The sequence below is a fragment of the Cyprinodon tularosa genome, unplaced genomic scaffold, assembly GCF_016077235.1.
Source record: "Cyprinodon tularosa strain WSP-4 unplaced genomic scaffold, ASM1607723v1 ctg189, whole genome shotgun sequence".
NCBI classification, from domain to species: Eukaryota; Metazoa; Chordata; class Actinopteri; order Cyprinodontiformes; family Cyprinodontidae; genus Cyprinodon; species Cyprinodon tularosa.
In genome coordinates, this window is record NW_024038669.1 from 155,459 (window position 1) to 172,173 (window position 16,715).

General features: G+C 42.4%; 1 protein-coding gene across 1 annotated transcript in view; it reads left to right on the forward strand.

The window, feature by feature from the left end:
- Positions 1-4,126: 4,126 nt before the first annotated feature.
- Positions 4,127-16,715, forward strand: part of setbp1 (SET binding protein 1) — a 53,557-nt gene continuing 40,968 nt past the window's right edge. The window contains exons 1-2 of the mRNA XM_038282889.1: positions 4,127-4,832; positions 16,077-16,673. Of these exons, the coding sequence (XP_038138817.1) occupies positions 16,239-16,673 (435 nt within the window). The 5' untranslated portion in view covers positions 4,127-4,832; positions 16,077-16,238. The remainder of the gene's footprint in view (positions 4,833-16,076; positions 16,674-16,715) is intronic.

Here is a 16,715-nt window from a genome sequence, read left to right on the forward strand (position 1 = left end):
GTCGCGATTTATGGGAAAAAATAGACAAAAAAAGTGTGACACTGCTGTGAAAACAATCCCTTTGAATCACAGACTACACCCTTCTAAGCACATAAAGACAAACCAAAATAAAATGCCTGTGAAGCTGATGCACTTCAGCAGGGGAAGTGAAAAGTATCAGGCTGCTGATAGCGCTGCAGATATTTAACTAAAAGCTCAGAGCTGATTGTTTGCCTACTACTGACTTCACAGAGTCTCCATCCTGATGAAACGTCTGTGTGGGCGTTCTACACAAACATAAGTGTGCATGCACAGGGTTGGGCTGAGTAACAGCTAGTAACCATGGGGCAGTGACAGAGAAAGGTCATCTGAGATCATTTGCATGGCCTGTCAATGTTAAAGTAGGTTTCCAGTACATGGAAGGTCAGGTTTTGCATGGGACCAAGATATGAACGAAAGCTGTGATAGCAATGAGGCAATGGAACAACTGTGGCTTATTCGCATTTGTTTGATGTGAGTTTTCCATCCTCTTTTTCTTCTGACATATTAAGGGGAAATCACCAGCACTCACATGCATGCGCACGACACCCACTCATCAGCAGAGCCTCTTTAGTCTCCCTTCTTTCACCAACTTGGCCCTACTCCGACACCCACCTTGTTTTAGTCTGAATAAAACGTGTCGGCGACGTGTGATGTTGCAGCTTCCATCTAACTTGGGTGCACAAGTTGAATTTGAAGAAAGTGTACAAAAACGCTATTGGATCTCATCTCTGCATGTCATTCCAGGAGGTGAGAATTTTATTTTTAGGTTAGCCCACCTGTTTGCAGAAGGTCTCATATCAAAACACCCCCAAGAGTTTGCACAAGAATAAGTAGTAAGATTGGTTATTACTCATCAGAGGTTTGCTTTGTGGTCCCTCATAGAGCAAAGTTGAAGCATGTAATGTGTTGGAGGTGAGAAGGTTTTCTCCTAAGAGATTAGTCTGCTATTGCTTTAAGATATTACTGTAGTCTGGTTGCTTCCTATTTGACTTTATGATGTTTGATCTGGTCCCAAATGAAGGCCAGTTTTCCCTCTGAGCTCTCTTCTGTCTGAGATAAACTGTAGTACTGAGTTAGCATTATTTAACTGAACAAAAACAAATATAAACATGAAGAAGATGCCAGGATGACATAAAAGATTACTTCTAAAGGGTTCTAAAGGTTACTTAGTATTTTTACTGAAAGGTTATCATCTCTTATCATCTTCTATTGTAGTACAAAGATATCAATGAAAACTGCAGAAAAATCTATCTAATCTCATGTTTGCCGGATGAAATAATTTCTCTTAACAAGTATAAATGCACGGATAATGTCCATTTCCTAAAATAAATGGAACAAAAGCTTGGTTTGAAATCTAGTATGATTATTCATCCGCAGATAAAGATCATCTTTGGATAAAACATCACAGGTAAGACGTTTTCTTTCAGTCACTTTCCAAATTGGAAACACACAAAAACAGGACGTCAGAGAAGCCAGATGTTATCTTCGTGAATCCGAAAAAGTAAGAAACAAACTATAAAACTACACGGATCGATATCTGCAATCAGATAAATAATTAAAAGGCCAGACTCGACTAGAACTGGGATAAACAAATAACCTGAGTTTATCTTTATAGTTAGAAAGCTGCAGCAAAGAGTGGTACCAATGCTTAGCAACAGCCTTAGGATGCTATGTGCATGTAATCATACCAGAGGGGTATTTTCAGTCTAACATTACAAATGTTTACACCTTTGCTTAGTCAGATGTGGCTTATTCAATGCAATGTCAGACTTATTCTGTATTAATAGAGACATTTAGGAAGAAACATCTCATGCCCACAGGTCAAAAGTACGGTGGAGGAACCTTTAGTGCTGTGGGTCTAATTCTCTTTAAAGAGTCCCGGAGATCCATGTGTTTCTGCTCACCCCTAGGTATGGTGGCGGCTCTGTGATGGTATGAGCCTTTTTACCCTTTAAATTTCCATGTTGTGGTCTATCAGATAAAATTCCATTCAAATTGATGCTGTTTTTTTTGTTTTTGTTTTTTTTTTTATCTGGGAAAGTTGCAAGAATTCTCCTACATCCAACGCCACTGTCGCCCGTAATCATTTTTTTATATTTCCAACACTTTTTCAGAGAACATTCTCTAGATGCTTTTTGGACAGAAAAGGCTTAAGCACATTAAACTATCAGCACGTCTCTGCAGGTCCTTCTCAAAATATTAGCATATTGTGATCAAGTTCATTATTTTCCATAATGTAATGATAAAACTTAGACATGCATGTATTTTAGATTCATTGCACACCTACTGAAATATTTCAGGTCTTTTATTGTCTTAATACAGATGATTTTGGCATACAGCTCATGAAAACCCAAAATTCCTATCTCATTAAAATAGCATGAAAAAGTTCTCTAAACGAGCTATACACCTAATCACCTCAATCAACAAATTAACTCTAAACACCTGCAAAAGTTTCCTGAGGCCTTTAAAACTCCTAACCTGTTTCATCACATAAATTCCCAATCATGGGTAAGACTGCCAACCTGACTGCTGTCCAGAAGGCCATCATTGCCACCCTCAAGCAAGAGGGTATGACTAAGAAAGATATTTCTTAATGAATAGGCTGTTCCCAGAGTGCTGTATTAAGGCACCTCAGTGGGAAGTATGTGGGAAGGAAAAAGTGAGGGAGAAAACGCTGCACAACGAGAAGAGGTGACCGCATTCTGAGTAAGATTGAAGAGCCGTTTCCAGACCTTAGGGGACCTGCGGAAGCAGTGGACTGAGTCTGGAGTAGAAACATCCACAGTCACCGTGCACAGGCGTGTGCAGGAAATGGGCTACAGGTGCTGCATTCCACAGGTCAAGCCACATTTGAACCAGAAACAGCGGGAGAGGCACCTGACCTGGCCTACAGAGAAGCTGCACTGGACTGTTGCTCAGTTTTACATCTCATTTGGAAATAAAGGTGCCAGAGTCTGGACGAAGATTGGGGAGAAGGAAATGCCAAAATGCGAGAAGTTCAGTGTCAAGCACCCACAGTCAGTGATGGTCTGGGGTGCCATGTCAGCTGCTGGTGTTGGTCCACTGTGTTTTATCAAGGGCAGGGTCAATGCAGCTAGCTATCAGGGATTTTGGAACACTTCATCTGCTGAAAAGCTTTATGGAGATGAAGATTTCATTTTTCAGCACGACTTGGCACCTGCTCACAGAGCCAAAATAGCCAAATGGTTCACTGACCATGGTATCACTGTGCTCAATTGGCCTGTCAACTCTCCTGACCAGAACCCCATGGAGAATCTATGGGATATTGTAAAGAGAAAGTTGAGAGACGCAAGACCCAACACTGTGGATGAGCTAAAGGACCCTATCAAAGCATCCTGCGCCTCCATAACACCTAAGCAGTGCCACAGGCTGATTGCCTCCATGCCACGCCGCATTGAAGCAGTCATTTCTGCAAAAGGATTCCCGACCAAGTATTGATTGCATAACTGTACATAATTATTTGAAGGTTGACTTTTTTTGTATTAAGAAGACTTTTCTTTATACTTTCCTTATCTCCCTTTATCTCCTCTTTCTTTCATATTTTCTCCTTTTTTTCTGTTTTTATCCTTTCCTGCTCTACATGCATGGCAGTGTCCATATAATCAGTAAAACTCCCTGCATAATTATAATAGTGGAACACTATGGTGATAGCTGTACTGCTCCACTTGTGAAAGTAAAATCTGTTTGGCTCTTTTTGGCATCAAGACAATTATTCTTAATGCCACATCGCCAGACAGGACACTTTTTGTGAGGTAGGAATTTTGGGTTTTGATGAGCTGTATGCCAAAATAATACGTATTAACACAATAAAAGACCTGAAATATTTCAGTTAATGTGCAATGAATCTAAAATACAAAAATGTATTATTACATAATGGGAAATAATGTACTTTATCACAATATGCTAATATTTTGAGAAGGACCAGTATAAGGTGTCCCCTTGGAGAAAACTGGTGAAAGCAGGTGGAGGGAGAAACGAGGGACTTGTAGTAGCTGTTTGCAGCCAGCAGGAGGCGGTGTCGTTCCTCCTCCGCCTCCTCTCCACCGGTCTGCTCAGTTTGGCCAGAGCTGAGATCATAACGAGACAACAGGCAGAGGGACCTGACATTCACCGATTGGAAAAGCAAAGAGAGAGAGAGAGAGAGGAACACACACTCTGAAAGCTTTGATCCAGTGCAGCCGGCCAGCTAAAGCCAGCTAACCCCTCGGTCTGCAGCCTTCGGTGCTCCGGCTCAAAGCGCGTTCAGTTGTCGCAGGAAATCTCCCCCTCCCTCTCCGTTGGATTTTTTTCTGGCTTGTAGTCGGATGCGGGCTGCTTGTTTTGACTGCAGTAACAGAGCTTTGCCCCCTCCTTCTCATTCTCCTCCTCCTCCTCCCCTCTCAGTCGAGTAGCGGATTTGTGAGGGATCTCAGCGCGGACTCACCAGCGATCCCGCACGGCACCGGGACGCGCTCTCTGCACCGCTGCGGCTCTCTGGCTGCACCAGCCCCCGATCGGTCCTCCCTGCTGAGAACACCACCAAGTTCCCCTCTGGATGCATTTAATCTTTCATTTTTTATATATACTTTGACTGCCTCATCGGATCGCCTGCTAGTCCTTTTTCGTCTCTTTCTGTTGACGCCATTTTTCCCCGGGGTTTTCCATCCACATTTATTCCCCGGCAGCGTTTGACAGCTCCCCGGGAGGCTGTCATCCACGGTGTAAAAATGTGTCTCGGCTAAATGGATTGTAAATGATCTTGATGAAATATTCACGTGTTAGAGGAGACTGTGTGACAGCATTAGACATGGGTAAGTAGCCCCGGTTGACTGAGCGCATTCCCGCACCTGAACGCACCTCCGCTGCTGCCCGCATGCCTCTGCTGATGTGAAAAATGCTTTTTCATGCGGATCTGAACTCGGACTCGTGTAGATGTGCTGTGCAGCTTGTCTGAAGCTGATGCTCGGTGCAGCGAGCGTGTTGGAGATGCTTGCAGTCACATGCCCAGAGAATAATCGCGCTTGGATCATAGCGGGCAGATTTACGCACGTAGGCAACCCAAACACTGTGGCATTGGTTATCAGTGGGCAGCACCTTGGATCTTGTGGGTCTTTAATTAGGTATTCTCTACCATTAATGAACGATAGGTTCACCTCATTTATCAAAAACTGCTCCAGGATCAGATATTTTCCTGTAAATGTTCCTATAAATAATAATAGACATTTTGCAGATAAATTAGTTTTTTACTTCTATAGGCTGCCAAGTTGCATTGGGTTTCATAGTTTGTTGACCAATTGTTGTTAAGTTGTTAGTTTTATTGACATTTTTTTTTTTTTTGGGAAAAAAGTTCCAAAAATATATTTATGTTGGAGTCTAATATTCTTATTTATTTATTTTGCATGATCATTTAAGCATCAACTTCTGTTTTTAAATTCTTATAGGTTCTTACAGCACCAATTAGCAGCTGATATTTGGTTTGGACTTTGACTAGGCCATTCTGCCTCAAGCATATAGGCTTTTATCTAAACCATTGTAGTTCTGGCTGTGTGTTTACCTGCTGGAAGGTAAAGTTTCTCTCCATAGTCTTAAGTTTCTTGCAGCTTTTGACAGGTTTCCTAAAGCAACTTTAGTGTTCCTGCCAAAGAAAAGCAACCCAACAGCATGATGCTGCCTCCACCATGTTTATGTGTTGATGTTAGTTTTTAACCACATGGGTTTTTGCATGTTGGTTTAACTTTGGTCTCTGACCTGAGCACCCAGTTCAAAGTGTTTACATGTTGCTTTGCACGTGTGTAACAAATGTTTTAACTAACCACTTTTTTATGTAAACTAGCTTAGTTGTGCAGCCTTCAGCCTCCTCTTACACTACAGAAACAAATAGGAAGACCTACCTCTTAGAAACAGTCAAGCTAAAGGGAAAAGGAATGCAAATATAGATGGATAGACCAAAACTTAATCCAGATGGACAAGAAACGAAGAATGAAGACGAGGATAGTCTAAACTGAATTTTTAGAAGTACAGTAGAGGTTCCATGATGCATTTGGCTAGTTTTGTGTTCTAAATGTTCTGCAAACCTTGCTGGAACCCATGGCATGAGGAACTGGGTGATTCAAAAACATGGTTACCTCTGTTACCCATTGATGTTTTAGCAGGAGAATGAACTGTGTCATATATTGCTGTATGCAGCATGAAAACCGTTATCAATCCTGCGACAGATATCCGCTTAAACACATTTTTAATACTTTTTAAGAAGGACCTATACACAGCTACATATAGTTTGATGCATATCCTCGTATTTAGCTTCTTATCTTTTTAATCACAAGAACCACTGTAATAAAGGTCCATTAAGGTCTGCTGTTATATATTTAAAGCAAAGAAGAACTAATACAGAATCTAAAAATTTGGCATGTATTGGAATACTTGGAATCTAACCTTTACCTCCAGAACTTCTCTTAAGTCAGAAGTTGCTGCTGTTGGATCTTCATTTCTGCATGATTGTCTGCCACTTTAGCATCATGTCATGCAGAGCAAAAACAGATGTTTGTCACACCTTAGGTCTGTAAAACAAAATTGCATGATGTGTCCTCTAGTTTTATTGGATTTAATAATTCTTATATTAAAGTTTCTTGAAATAATCTAAAAAAAAACGTCTTATGCAGTATAGTTTCTGCTAACGAAATCTCGCTTTTCTGCAGCTAACTATTGGGACATGCAGCCTCTTATGGTTTGGGTTGGGGCTACAAATGAAGGAAAAGGGGATAAAAAAGATATTCAGTGAGCTGTTTGACCAGAAACACTCAAGGTAAGGCTAGGCTGAAGCAAAGAATGAGGACTGTGTGGAAAAGCATCTCCTACCTACCCATTTCTAAGTATAGTGGAGGTCCTGTGATGTGACTGTTTCATTTAAAAACTTAACCTTTTTCAAGTGAACTGAATTTTAAAATGGCATTCACACTACAAATGTGATTTTACTAGGATCATGATCCAATGATTGGGCTGAACTAAGAACTTGACAAAAAGTCAGCCTTCTGCAGTGGCCAACGCTGTCTGAAGAGACTAGTTCTATTGGAAACCTGTGAGTTTATATAAAAGATAAGTGCCTGAGAGTTCCATCCATCCATCCATCCATCCATCCATCCATCCATCCATCCATCCATCCATCCATCCATCCATCCATCCATCCATCCATCCATCCATCCATCCATCCATCCATCCATCCATCCATCCATTTTCGTACAAGTCGGGTCGCAAGGGCTGCTGGTGCCTATCTCCAGCTGTCAATGGGCGAGAGACGGGGTACACCCTGGACAGGTTGCCAGTCCATCGAAGGGCAACACAAACAACCATTCACGCACACACTCACACTTAAGGAGAATTTTAGAGAAGCCAGTTAACCTAACAGTCATGCTTTTGGACTGTGGGAGGAAGCCAGAGTACCCGGAGAGAACCCACGCATACTCAGGGAGAACATGCAAACTCCAGAAACCCATAACCTTCTTGCTGCAAAGCAGCAGTGCTACCCACTGCGCCACTGAGCAGCCCCTCATGAGAGTTCCTTATATCATAAATTATCAAAGTTCTGATGCAGAACGGCTACAACATGCATACGTTCTTCCAATTTGTAGGTTGTAAAGGTAAAACACACCGCTGATCCCCCAACCAGTCAGTAACGGGTCATTTTTAGGTGGGTAAAAGAAAAAAATCAGTGGCCAAATGTTATTAGTGTTGCTTTGAAGGGAGTCTATCAGCCTATCAGCCCTTTAAAAACTTGTGTCCTGACCAGATCGGCCTGAAGATGAGCACGGCCTGAGGGGTGCAGGAGCAGAGCAGATGTTGGGTCAAGTCTCCTGAACGCGCAGGTTTGAATTTGTAGGAGTGAGCTCATGTGGGTGAGGAAGGGCAAGCAGTGCGTGACCAGGCGGGAAAAAAAGGTGATGTTGAAGGATGGATAATGGTGGTGATTTCATCGATCCTGTCTTGTTAGCACTTTCAGTCCCCCTCTCAGAACCAAGCAGTGATTTCTTTCTTTTTTGGCATAAAAAGTACAAAGGAGGCTGTTGTTTCTCACTATTAGGTAACAAGATGCTTGTGCCACCTTTAGATTAAAGCATGAGAAATCGATTAGGTGTATCCCCTTCTGGGCTGAGGACCTCGGGTCGAAATAGGATCACAGGGAGAGGAGAGGGGAGGAGGGAATGTGATTGAGATCCAAGGACAAATCTAACTGTTGGCAGTCTCTCTGAACAGAATATCGGCACTGGAGAACCTTTTGGCAGAGAGAGAGAGGGAGAGGGAGGGAAGTGGGGGGGAGAGGGAGTGAGGTGGAGGGTGAAGGAAAGCGGTAGCAGAGAGAGAGAAGAGGGGGAGAAAACAGAGGTGGGGAGTAGGGGGTGAGGTGAGGGGGAAGGAGGAAGACAGTTGGGGAGTAGGGAGGTGTTTTTTTTTTTGCTGACAGCCATTTTGTGGCTTCTGCTGCAGTTAAAATGGTTTAACATTCATCTGCTGTGTGGGGTGCAGTTAGGTGAGGATGTTTTCGTCCTACCTGGCATATGGCTTGTAGGATCTGTGTGTGCGTTTGTGCGCATCGCCTCAACGAGGCATCTCTCAAGGACCATCATTTTCAATGATGGCTGCCCCACGTGTGGCGCTTTATGATCGTCCTCACTGCTACCTGACAGTCGAGCACACTCATGCATCCGTGTTGAACTGGAACAGATGGAAGTGTTTATTCTTTAATTTGCAATCTTTAGAACGAGAACTTTGATGGCTTCTCTCACCTTGGCCTTCACCAAACTCGGAAAACTTGAGTTTTTTGGTTTGACTCGTAAACAGATGCGGTCTATTTGGGATCTTTACCTACATTTGATTTTCAGGCCACTTCCTAATAACACAGGGTTTCCACGGGTCATTAAAAATCAGTAAAAGTCATTAAATCTTATTTTATTTTTTAAATTAAGGCCTTAATTGGCATTACAAAGCATTAAATGTGTTTATTGTGGCATTTAAATGCTTTCTTAAAAAAAAATCTACAATTTCGTCAGACATATTATATCACGATATATTTGCTTGTAACTGCTTCCGGTTCATCGCAAAGACGTATGTTTGAAAAAGAAGCTTGAGTCGGAGTAAAAGTTAGAGAATGGGGAAGAATGCCAATTTCAACAAAAGTTGTTGTAAAACGAGGAATTCGGGGCATGGCTGCAGCCTGCCGACGGCTACCTGTTGGTGGCATTAAAATTATTTCTAAGAGCATTAAATTAGAGTTATCCATTACTGTATAAACCTTGTAATAATAACTGAACTTTATTGATCTGCATTTAACCCATCCCCTTGTGCATCAGCGGGCTGCCATTGTGCGGCGTCCGGGGAGCATTGGTTAAGGTTTTGCTCAGGGACCCAGAGTGCAGGCTGTGGGGATTGAACCGGTACTTGCAACCTTCTCAGAGCACAAATGCACTGCTCTAACCTCTAGGCCAACACTCCCCATTCATAAATCATCAGATCTTGCCTAATATATCTAATAAATCCATCTTCAAACATTGATACACTACAGCTCTAGTTAAAAGTCTTGTGAAAAGTATTTCCCTCCTTACAGATTCAGTTAATCCATTTCTTCTTGGTCTCTTTAAGTCAGCAAACTGTTAAATGATGATATCAGATGGAAACGATGCTAAAAAAGTACAAGATTTAGGGTTCAAATTAGGATTTAATTGATTAAATCAATATGTAAAAGTAACTGACTGCATTATGTATCTGGCCACCATTTGGAGCCTTTAAGGACAACCCTTGAGTTGAGATTTTTGTTGGATGGATATATGAGCTTTTCTGCAAACTCAGTTAAACGGGAGAAGAATGACACAAACAGATGACAGATAACCAAAATGCAGACTTGGTATGTTTGTATGATTTAAGTCTCTGCTAACATTTACAAAAAAAAAAAAAAAAAAAAAAACTATCTTTCAACAATACCATTGCTATTTTCTTAGTTTCCTTTCTAAAGGGAATTTCAAGCCCCCCTTTGTTGACTTGTTACACCAGGTGGCATTTTGTGACTTTTTCGAGGCCAAGCTGCTACATAATGATAATAATAAATGAACTTTATTGATCTCACAATAGAGAAATTTACCTCTGTTTAACCCATCCCTTAACAAGTCAAGACAGCAAAGCAACCAAGAGTGGAGGCTGTGGGGATCGAACCAGGAACGAACACACTGCCCTAACCAATAGGCCAACACTCCATAGTTTGATTATATATGGAGCTGGCTCTTCTTGTGAATACCAGAGGACTGGGCCAGCTCTGTTGGATTTCTTTCCAAGCTAAGATGGAATCCTGTAGGAAATATTTCAGCACTGTATTAAAAGAGTAAAGCAGATAAATGAATAGACAGTGCTCTGCATCTCATTAAGATACTCATCTGCAGCCGCAGACTGCTGCTTCTCTCACAAAAAAAGAAAGATGGGGGAAAAAAACTCCAGCTCCAAATGAAAAAGAAAAAAAACCCAGCCATTTGGTGTGCATCTGAATCAGTAAATGTGCGTGCGTGCATGCATTTGTCTCCATGTGTGTATGAGCTATTTGCAAGTCCACCTCAGGCACTGAGCTGCTGGGTATGAAGCCTTAAAAGGTTGTGTTTCTACTGCCATCCCTCTCCCCTCCTCCCGTCTCAATCTCTCTGTTTTTTCGCTTATACTCTCTTCCTCCTTTAGATTTGTCCATACGTTTGCATCATTCCCCGGCGCTCTCTCCTCTGTCCATCTGTGTTCCATTATTGGTGTTTCATCATTAGGCAAAGCGTTGCGCGGCCCTGCTTGCTCGACCTTATGCCGTTTGAGAGCGTAGCTGGTTAGCTCTGGCAGTTCTGGGAGCATAATAAAGCTATTTATGCAGCGACTCTGGCCTCTCACAATCAGCCTGCTGTCTGAGGCTAGCTGAGGTGTGTATATGTGTGCTTGTGTGCATAGGGGAGAGGAGACAGTGAGGCTCAGGCTAAGTAAGTGAGGGAGGCCCGAGGAAGGGTCAGGCTTATATAAACTCTGCGGGCCTGCCAGTAACTGTACTAAATGCTTCTTAGTGCAGCTGAGCAGGGAGGGAGGAAAAGGAGCCATGACCTAGCTAAGTAGTTTACGCAGTAATAGCCTGGACTAATGCTTAATACCGTTGTGCTGTCATATAGGGTCCTGGTGGTAAAAGGTCTTAAATCTTTAAAGTGTCTTTTTGATCTGTGCAGTTGTGTGCGTTGTGTAGTGGTTGGCATGGGTTTCATCTTCTGTCATTGTCCACAGTCACATGATGGTCAGGGTGGCTTTCACACATACCACAGGGGTCGAGTCACTACGCTGGCATTAGGACCAAAGTGGGTCATGTGGGCATGGTGTGAGATCAGCATGGACTCAATATCTCCTGTTATTTCTGCAAAACCCTGCAGACCCCCGATGCCATCTGAACGACCACAGTCGTGGTTTTTGCAGTGATTTCTTCCTGGAAGTGAGCGGTTTTCATTCGTTCTAGAGAGGTCTGAAAACACCCCAGATTTGGGTGATCCATCAAGCTGATCATCTTGGCCGCTTTATTTGTGTATTACTGTTACAGACTGATGTAACTCTTCTGAATGTGCGGTCGTACAGTGAGCCGGGTTTGTTTGGAGGACTGTTTAGTGGAAGACTTAAATCATGGAGGGTGTGACATCCGAGGCTTCGGGCTGCCAAAAAGCTTCACATTTAAGATGTGGAGATTCTACCACAGAGGAAAATAATCTTCACTGCTAAAAGGCAGGACGATACTTTTTGCCACTTTAGAAAAACAGCTCTTTAAAAGGGAGGTTTGCTCCAAAGTGATTACAAGCTCTGAATGGTCTTTAATCTGAAGTTCTGAGCTAAACTGGAGATAGTGCTTATTTAGCATCAATTCTTTCCGCCTAAGCTGCATAAAAACATTTCCCACTATGACAATTTGGGACAGGGTGAACGGAAACTGGAGTTGAGGCTAAAGAGATGAGCTGCCAACTAAAATGTTTGCATGCAGCAGATTACTCTTTCAGGCAGTTAAAGTCAGGATGGTGCAACAGAAACACTGAGTATTTGAGGAGAAGTTGCCGTAAAAGTGGATGTAAAGTTTATTGCTTCTTAAATTTCTGATTCCTTATTAAATATGCTCTGTAACACCACCCCGACGTGGAGCTATGCAGAGGCAAAAACAAACTAAAGCTTGCTTAATGCTTGATTCATGTACGTTCTGCACCAAAAAATTAGACATGCGGACATCTTTTACTCCATGCTGCTTTTCTACCTGTGCTTAATAATTCTGGCCGGCTCCAAGCGGATGTGTACAGCACCAAATGCAAGCTTACAACACCCCACTGCATGAGGAAGTAGAAAATATTTCCATTTCCAACTTTTATGAAAGCATCTTCCTGTTATCCAAGAGTGACAGTAACTTCTTTCCAAGAGATTTTTAATACAATTTGTTGTTTGTTTTTAATATTTCTTGGATAAATCACAAGATGTCTCTGTCTCTGTGAACCCAGACTAGTAGATGTCCATATAGTTACACATTTCCCCCGGCGTTTTCGGGTGCAGACGCCGCGTTGAGGACGGAAGCTAAAATGAAGTAATTTGACCGCAAGGATTCTGTGGAAGTGCCGAACATAAATCAAACCTGAGTGTTTGGGGGGCAGCTACTGTAAACCCTGGTTTTACTGTCTTATTAAAACAAAGACAAAATACTAACAGACTACAGAGTTCACATATTAAACTTTTATTAGATTGTTTCATTAGCGGTTAGTGGAGGTAGCATTGCTTGGGTACTGTGTTTTCCTGGGAGAATCTCTTTCCTTTAACACTAAGATTTCAAAAAAGCTTCCAACATTTCTAAATCCTGAGTAAAAATAGACAGAAGCTAAAAGATTAGGAAATATAAACAGATCAACTTTGCGGTTCTCCCTTGAGCCTTCCTGTTATCTTTTAAGATCCGTGCTCCCTCAGGTGTTTTTTGCTGCCTGAATTACCCACAGCTATATACAATTTCCTTTTAGAACATCTCTGCTAAACTTTATTTTAAAATGTTTGAAAAAGGCCACAATAGAATCTGAATGAAAGAGCTGTTTCATTGCTTTTAGTGGCAGTGAGAAGAAAGCGTTCGTTTCCTTGATGTGTTTCCTGTCGCTGGGAGATTTCTCTCTGAGGGGTTAATAATGCTGGTTTAAATATCACAACATGTGTTGCATGTTATCTATAATTTCCAACTGAAATAAATCACTTTCTTCATCTTTACCAAGCTAATGTTTATACTTTTCTGACAATCATTTGCAGCATGATTACAAAAGTATTTAAGCTGATCTTTAAAAACCCACTAACAGATATTTAAACGGGGGTTTGTAAATTATTGAGGATAAATTAAGACATCGACTAGTTGGAGAAAAACACAGACATCATAACCTTTGTAAGATGATTCTCTGTAATTCTCCACAGTAAAAATCCCAATTAAACATTCTCCAGGAATGATTTGTGTTGACTGACACCAGGATCCAAGTTTTCTCTCAGGCTGTGCGTCAGGAAGCCGACTCTTTTCCTAATCCTTTTCTGTTTTCATAAAACCAGATTTAAAGTTGCTCTTGGAACAGCTGTGACTTAGGCTTAGAAATTATTTGGTGGAAAAGACTAATCTGCATTCATTGGAGCCACATAGAAACTTTTAGACTAACAGTTTCTGCTAACCTTTCCCTCACTACACATTTTTTAATCTCACAGGTGATCAAGCCTGTCGACTTAAACAACTTTTGCATGCAGACAGTGAATAAATTAAAATTCCATATAGTGCAGCAGTGATCAAATGTAAACAGTGTGGGAAAAACAAAAAATCGGTGCAAAAAATACTTTTGCAAATCTTTCAAGAATCACCAAGAATTGTGATGGACGGCCTACTTATACACGATGAACCCTGCTGTCTCAAAAAAAGTTGTTTCAAACATATCTGCAGTGGGTGACTGCAAGGTTCACCCTGTAAAAGTGGGCCATTTCATTTCATCCTATTGCTTTGCGACCTTTGGAAATTTCCCTATTTTAGCGCTCACATGTCCCTAGAGAGTGCGTCTCTTTTCCCTGCTTTTTATACTAAAACATATTGCAATTTACTGATAACTGCAATTATTTTAATGAAAGAAAATGTTAATAAACAGGAACAGGGAGAATAAAACAACCTTTAAAATTACTTTCAATGTTGGCCACTAATTAGAAATCATGGACTTCCAAAAAAAGAGATTCCAAAAGCCTACCAATATCCTTTAAATCAAACTGTTGCTGTTTACTGACAAACGTATTTAGTGCTAAGGAAGGAAAATCAGGGCTTTAAGTTTCAGTCTGGAAAATGATACCGCTTCACATTATTGTTTTTAAGAACAGTGAAGCAATCAACCACCAGCTGTTAAACTGTATTTTGAATAAGAGACCTAAATCGTGATATTCAGTCCTTCTCAAAGCATGTGCTATAAGTGGATCATTCAAGCCTTAAGCTCGTATAAGGCACACTGAGAAAACAATCAAGGTAATGCTAAACATAGTGCTGATCATTAGTGGTAATAATGGGGAGGAGGGTTTCTCACTTTTTCGTTGTTTTTCCACGTGAAGTTCGACGTGAAGCAGTGGGGATAAAGTCTGGCGTCTTCAGTCTTTTATAAAAAATCAAAGCTTTAGATTTACCTGTCCATCTATATTTGGACTCTAACTGATGTGCATGAGATATAAAGATATAAATGATCCTCCTCCGTAGGATGGTTTGACTCACCCTAACAGAGAGAGTGAGAAAGCTCCGTCCTGCTGGGAGAGGCTGCTGCTACTCTACATTAAAAGGAGTCAGCTGGGTGGTTAAGGCATCTGATCAGGATGCCTCCTGGGTCTCTCTCTTTAGAGGTTTCCCAGCATGTGCAACTGGGAAAGAACCACGGACCACTGGAGGGAATCTATGTCCCTGGTGGTCTGGGATGGATGGATGGTAATATTATATATTTCAGCAGTAACCATTAGAGTGTGTCACCCAGTATAAGGGTTGAGGATGTTTGCTGAGAACTTTGAGGTCTTTATATGTCTCTAGTGAGCAGCAAAGCTTTTACTTGAGTCATGTTTACAAATTGTGGTCCAGTCTGGGTTCACATCAGTGGAAATGGTGCTAGACTAACCCAGCATGTGAGACAGCATTCCCCACTTCCACTCAGTCCTGCCTTATGTCATATTGACTGATGGGATTCCCTGGAGCTGTAGTAAGTACTGTAGTCTAGTATTTGTTTTGGTTGCTTTCTGTTTATACCCCCGGTATATTTGGCCTGTGAAAGTATGTGTGATGATGATTACGTGCATATGCATTAATCCAATGATGAAATCTTGATCTAATGAAAAAGTTGCCCCTAAGGTTGCAGCAGTGCGGCCTGATCCACGACAGAAACTCTGTCATTTAGATGTATATTTATGTGCATAACGGACTTTTAATGCATGCGTGCAGTAATGCTGAAATGTGAGTGTGTAAAACAGTTCAGACGCTGGTTTTTCCAGACCAGCTCGTAAACCACATCTGGGGAAGGAATTTAGATTCCTTTGCTCCTTCTTTCTCTGCTGGTATTGCTTTTTTTTCCCCCACTGTGAGATTCCCTCCCTCCTCCTCCCCCCTTGCCTTGGATTTAAATGAGAAAGTCATTTTTGTTCATATTTTCAGCCTTGTCCTCAGGATAACTTAAACTTGGCTTAAGAGCAGAGACAAGGAATGTTTTATTTAGCAGTGATTGCATGGGTTAGATTCTGATCTGCTGGAAATGAGGAAGGAAGGTACGGTGAGGTATTAGACGCTTAGAAGAAAATGTTTATGTGGGATCCAACATGCAAATGAGAGTCTGGCAGTATGCCTCTGCTTCTCTGTGATGGTCCTGTCTGTCGGCACGTCTAACAGGCTGCCAGTGATGTTGTTGACTGCGGGTAAGCGAGTGCTGAGAGGTTGCAAGCGAACAGAAAATGCATGTGCTCCTTTTTTTCCCCCCTCTGATCATGTTCTTCGCCTGCTCCTTCTCTCCCAGATTGTCCCTGCCTTCGCAGCGTTCCTGTGGGACAACGGACAAGACCCCAGTAGCTGACTGACAGCACCAAGCAGCCCACCACACCACTGTGCTAAATCTTCCCATAGGCCGGCTGCCAGAGCTCCCCCCCCCCCATCCTGACTGGCTGTGGTGGGAGCGTGGATGGAGCCGAGGGATCTGGTTGGCTCAGCCCGACCCAAAGAGGCGGACCTTCGGGGAAGTAGGGCGGGGCTGAACGAGGAGCATCAACTGGCAGTGGGAGGCGTCGGACTAGTGCGCAGCGATGATGTGATTAACGGCGCTGCCAGTGAGGGGGAGGGGCTAGAGGAGCAAGGGGAGGGGCTTATGGAGGAGCAGGAGTTCTCCATCAAGGAAGCAAGTTTTCAAGAGGGAAGTCTCAAGTTGAAGATACAGACAACCAAGCGCACAAAGAAGCCGCCCAAGAGCCTTGAGAACTATATTTGTCCGCCAGAGATCAGAATGACCATCAGACCTCCGGCCGGTGAGGGTAAAGGGGGGCGACAAGGGCGGACAGGAGGCGGGGCAGGAGCAGGGCGGGGCCCCAAGGATGAAGAACGAGGTCCCCCGAGAAAAAGGGTAAGTCCCCTGGTCCTCCTTCTGTACTCTCTTAGAATCAGT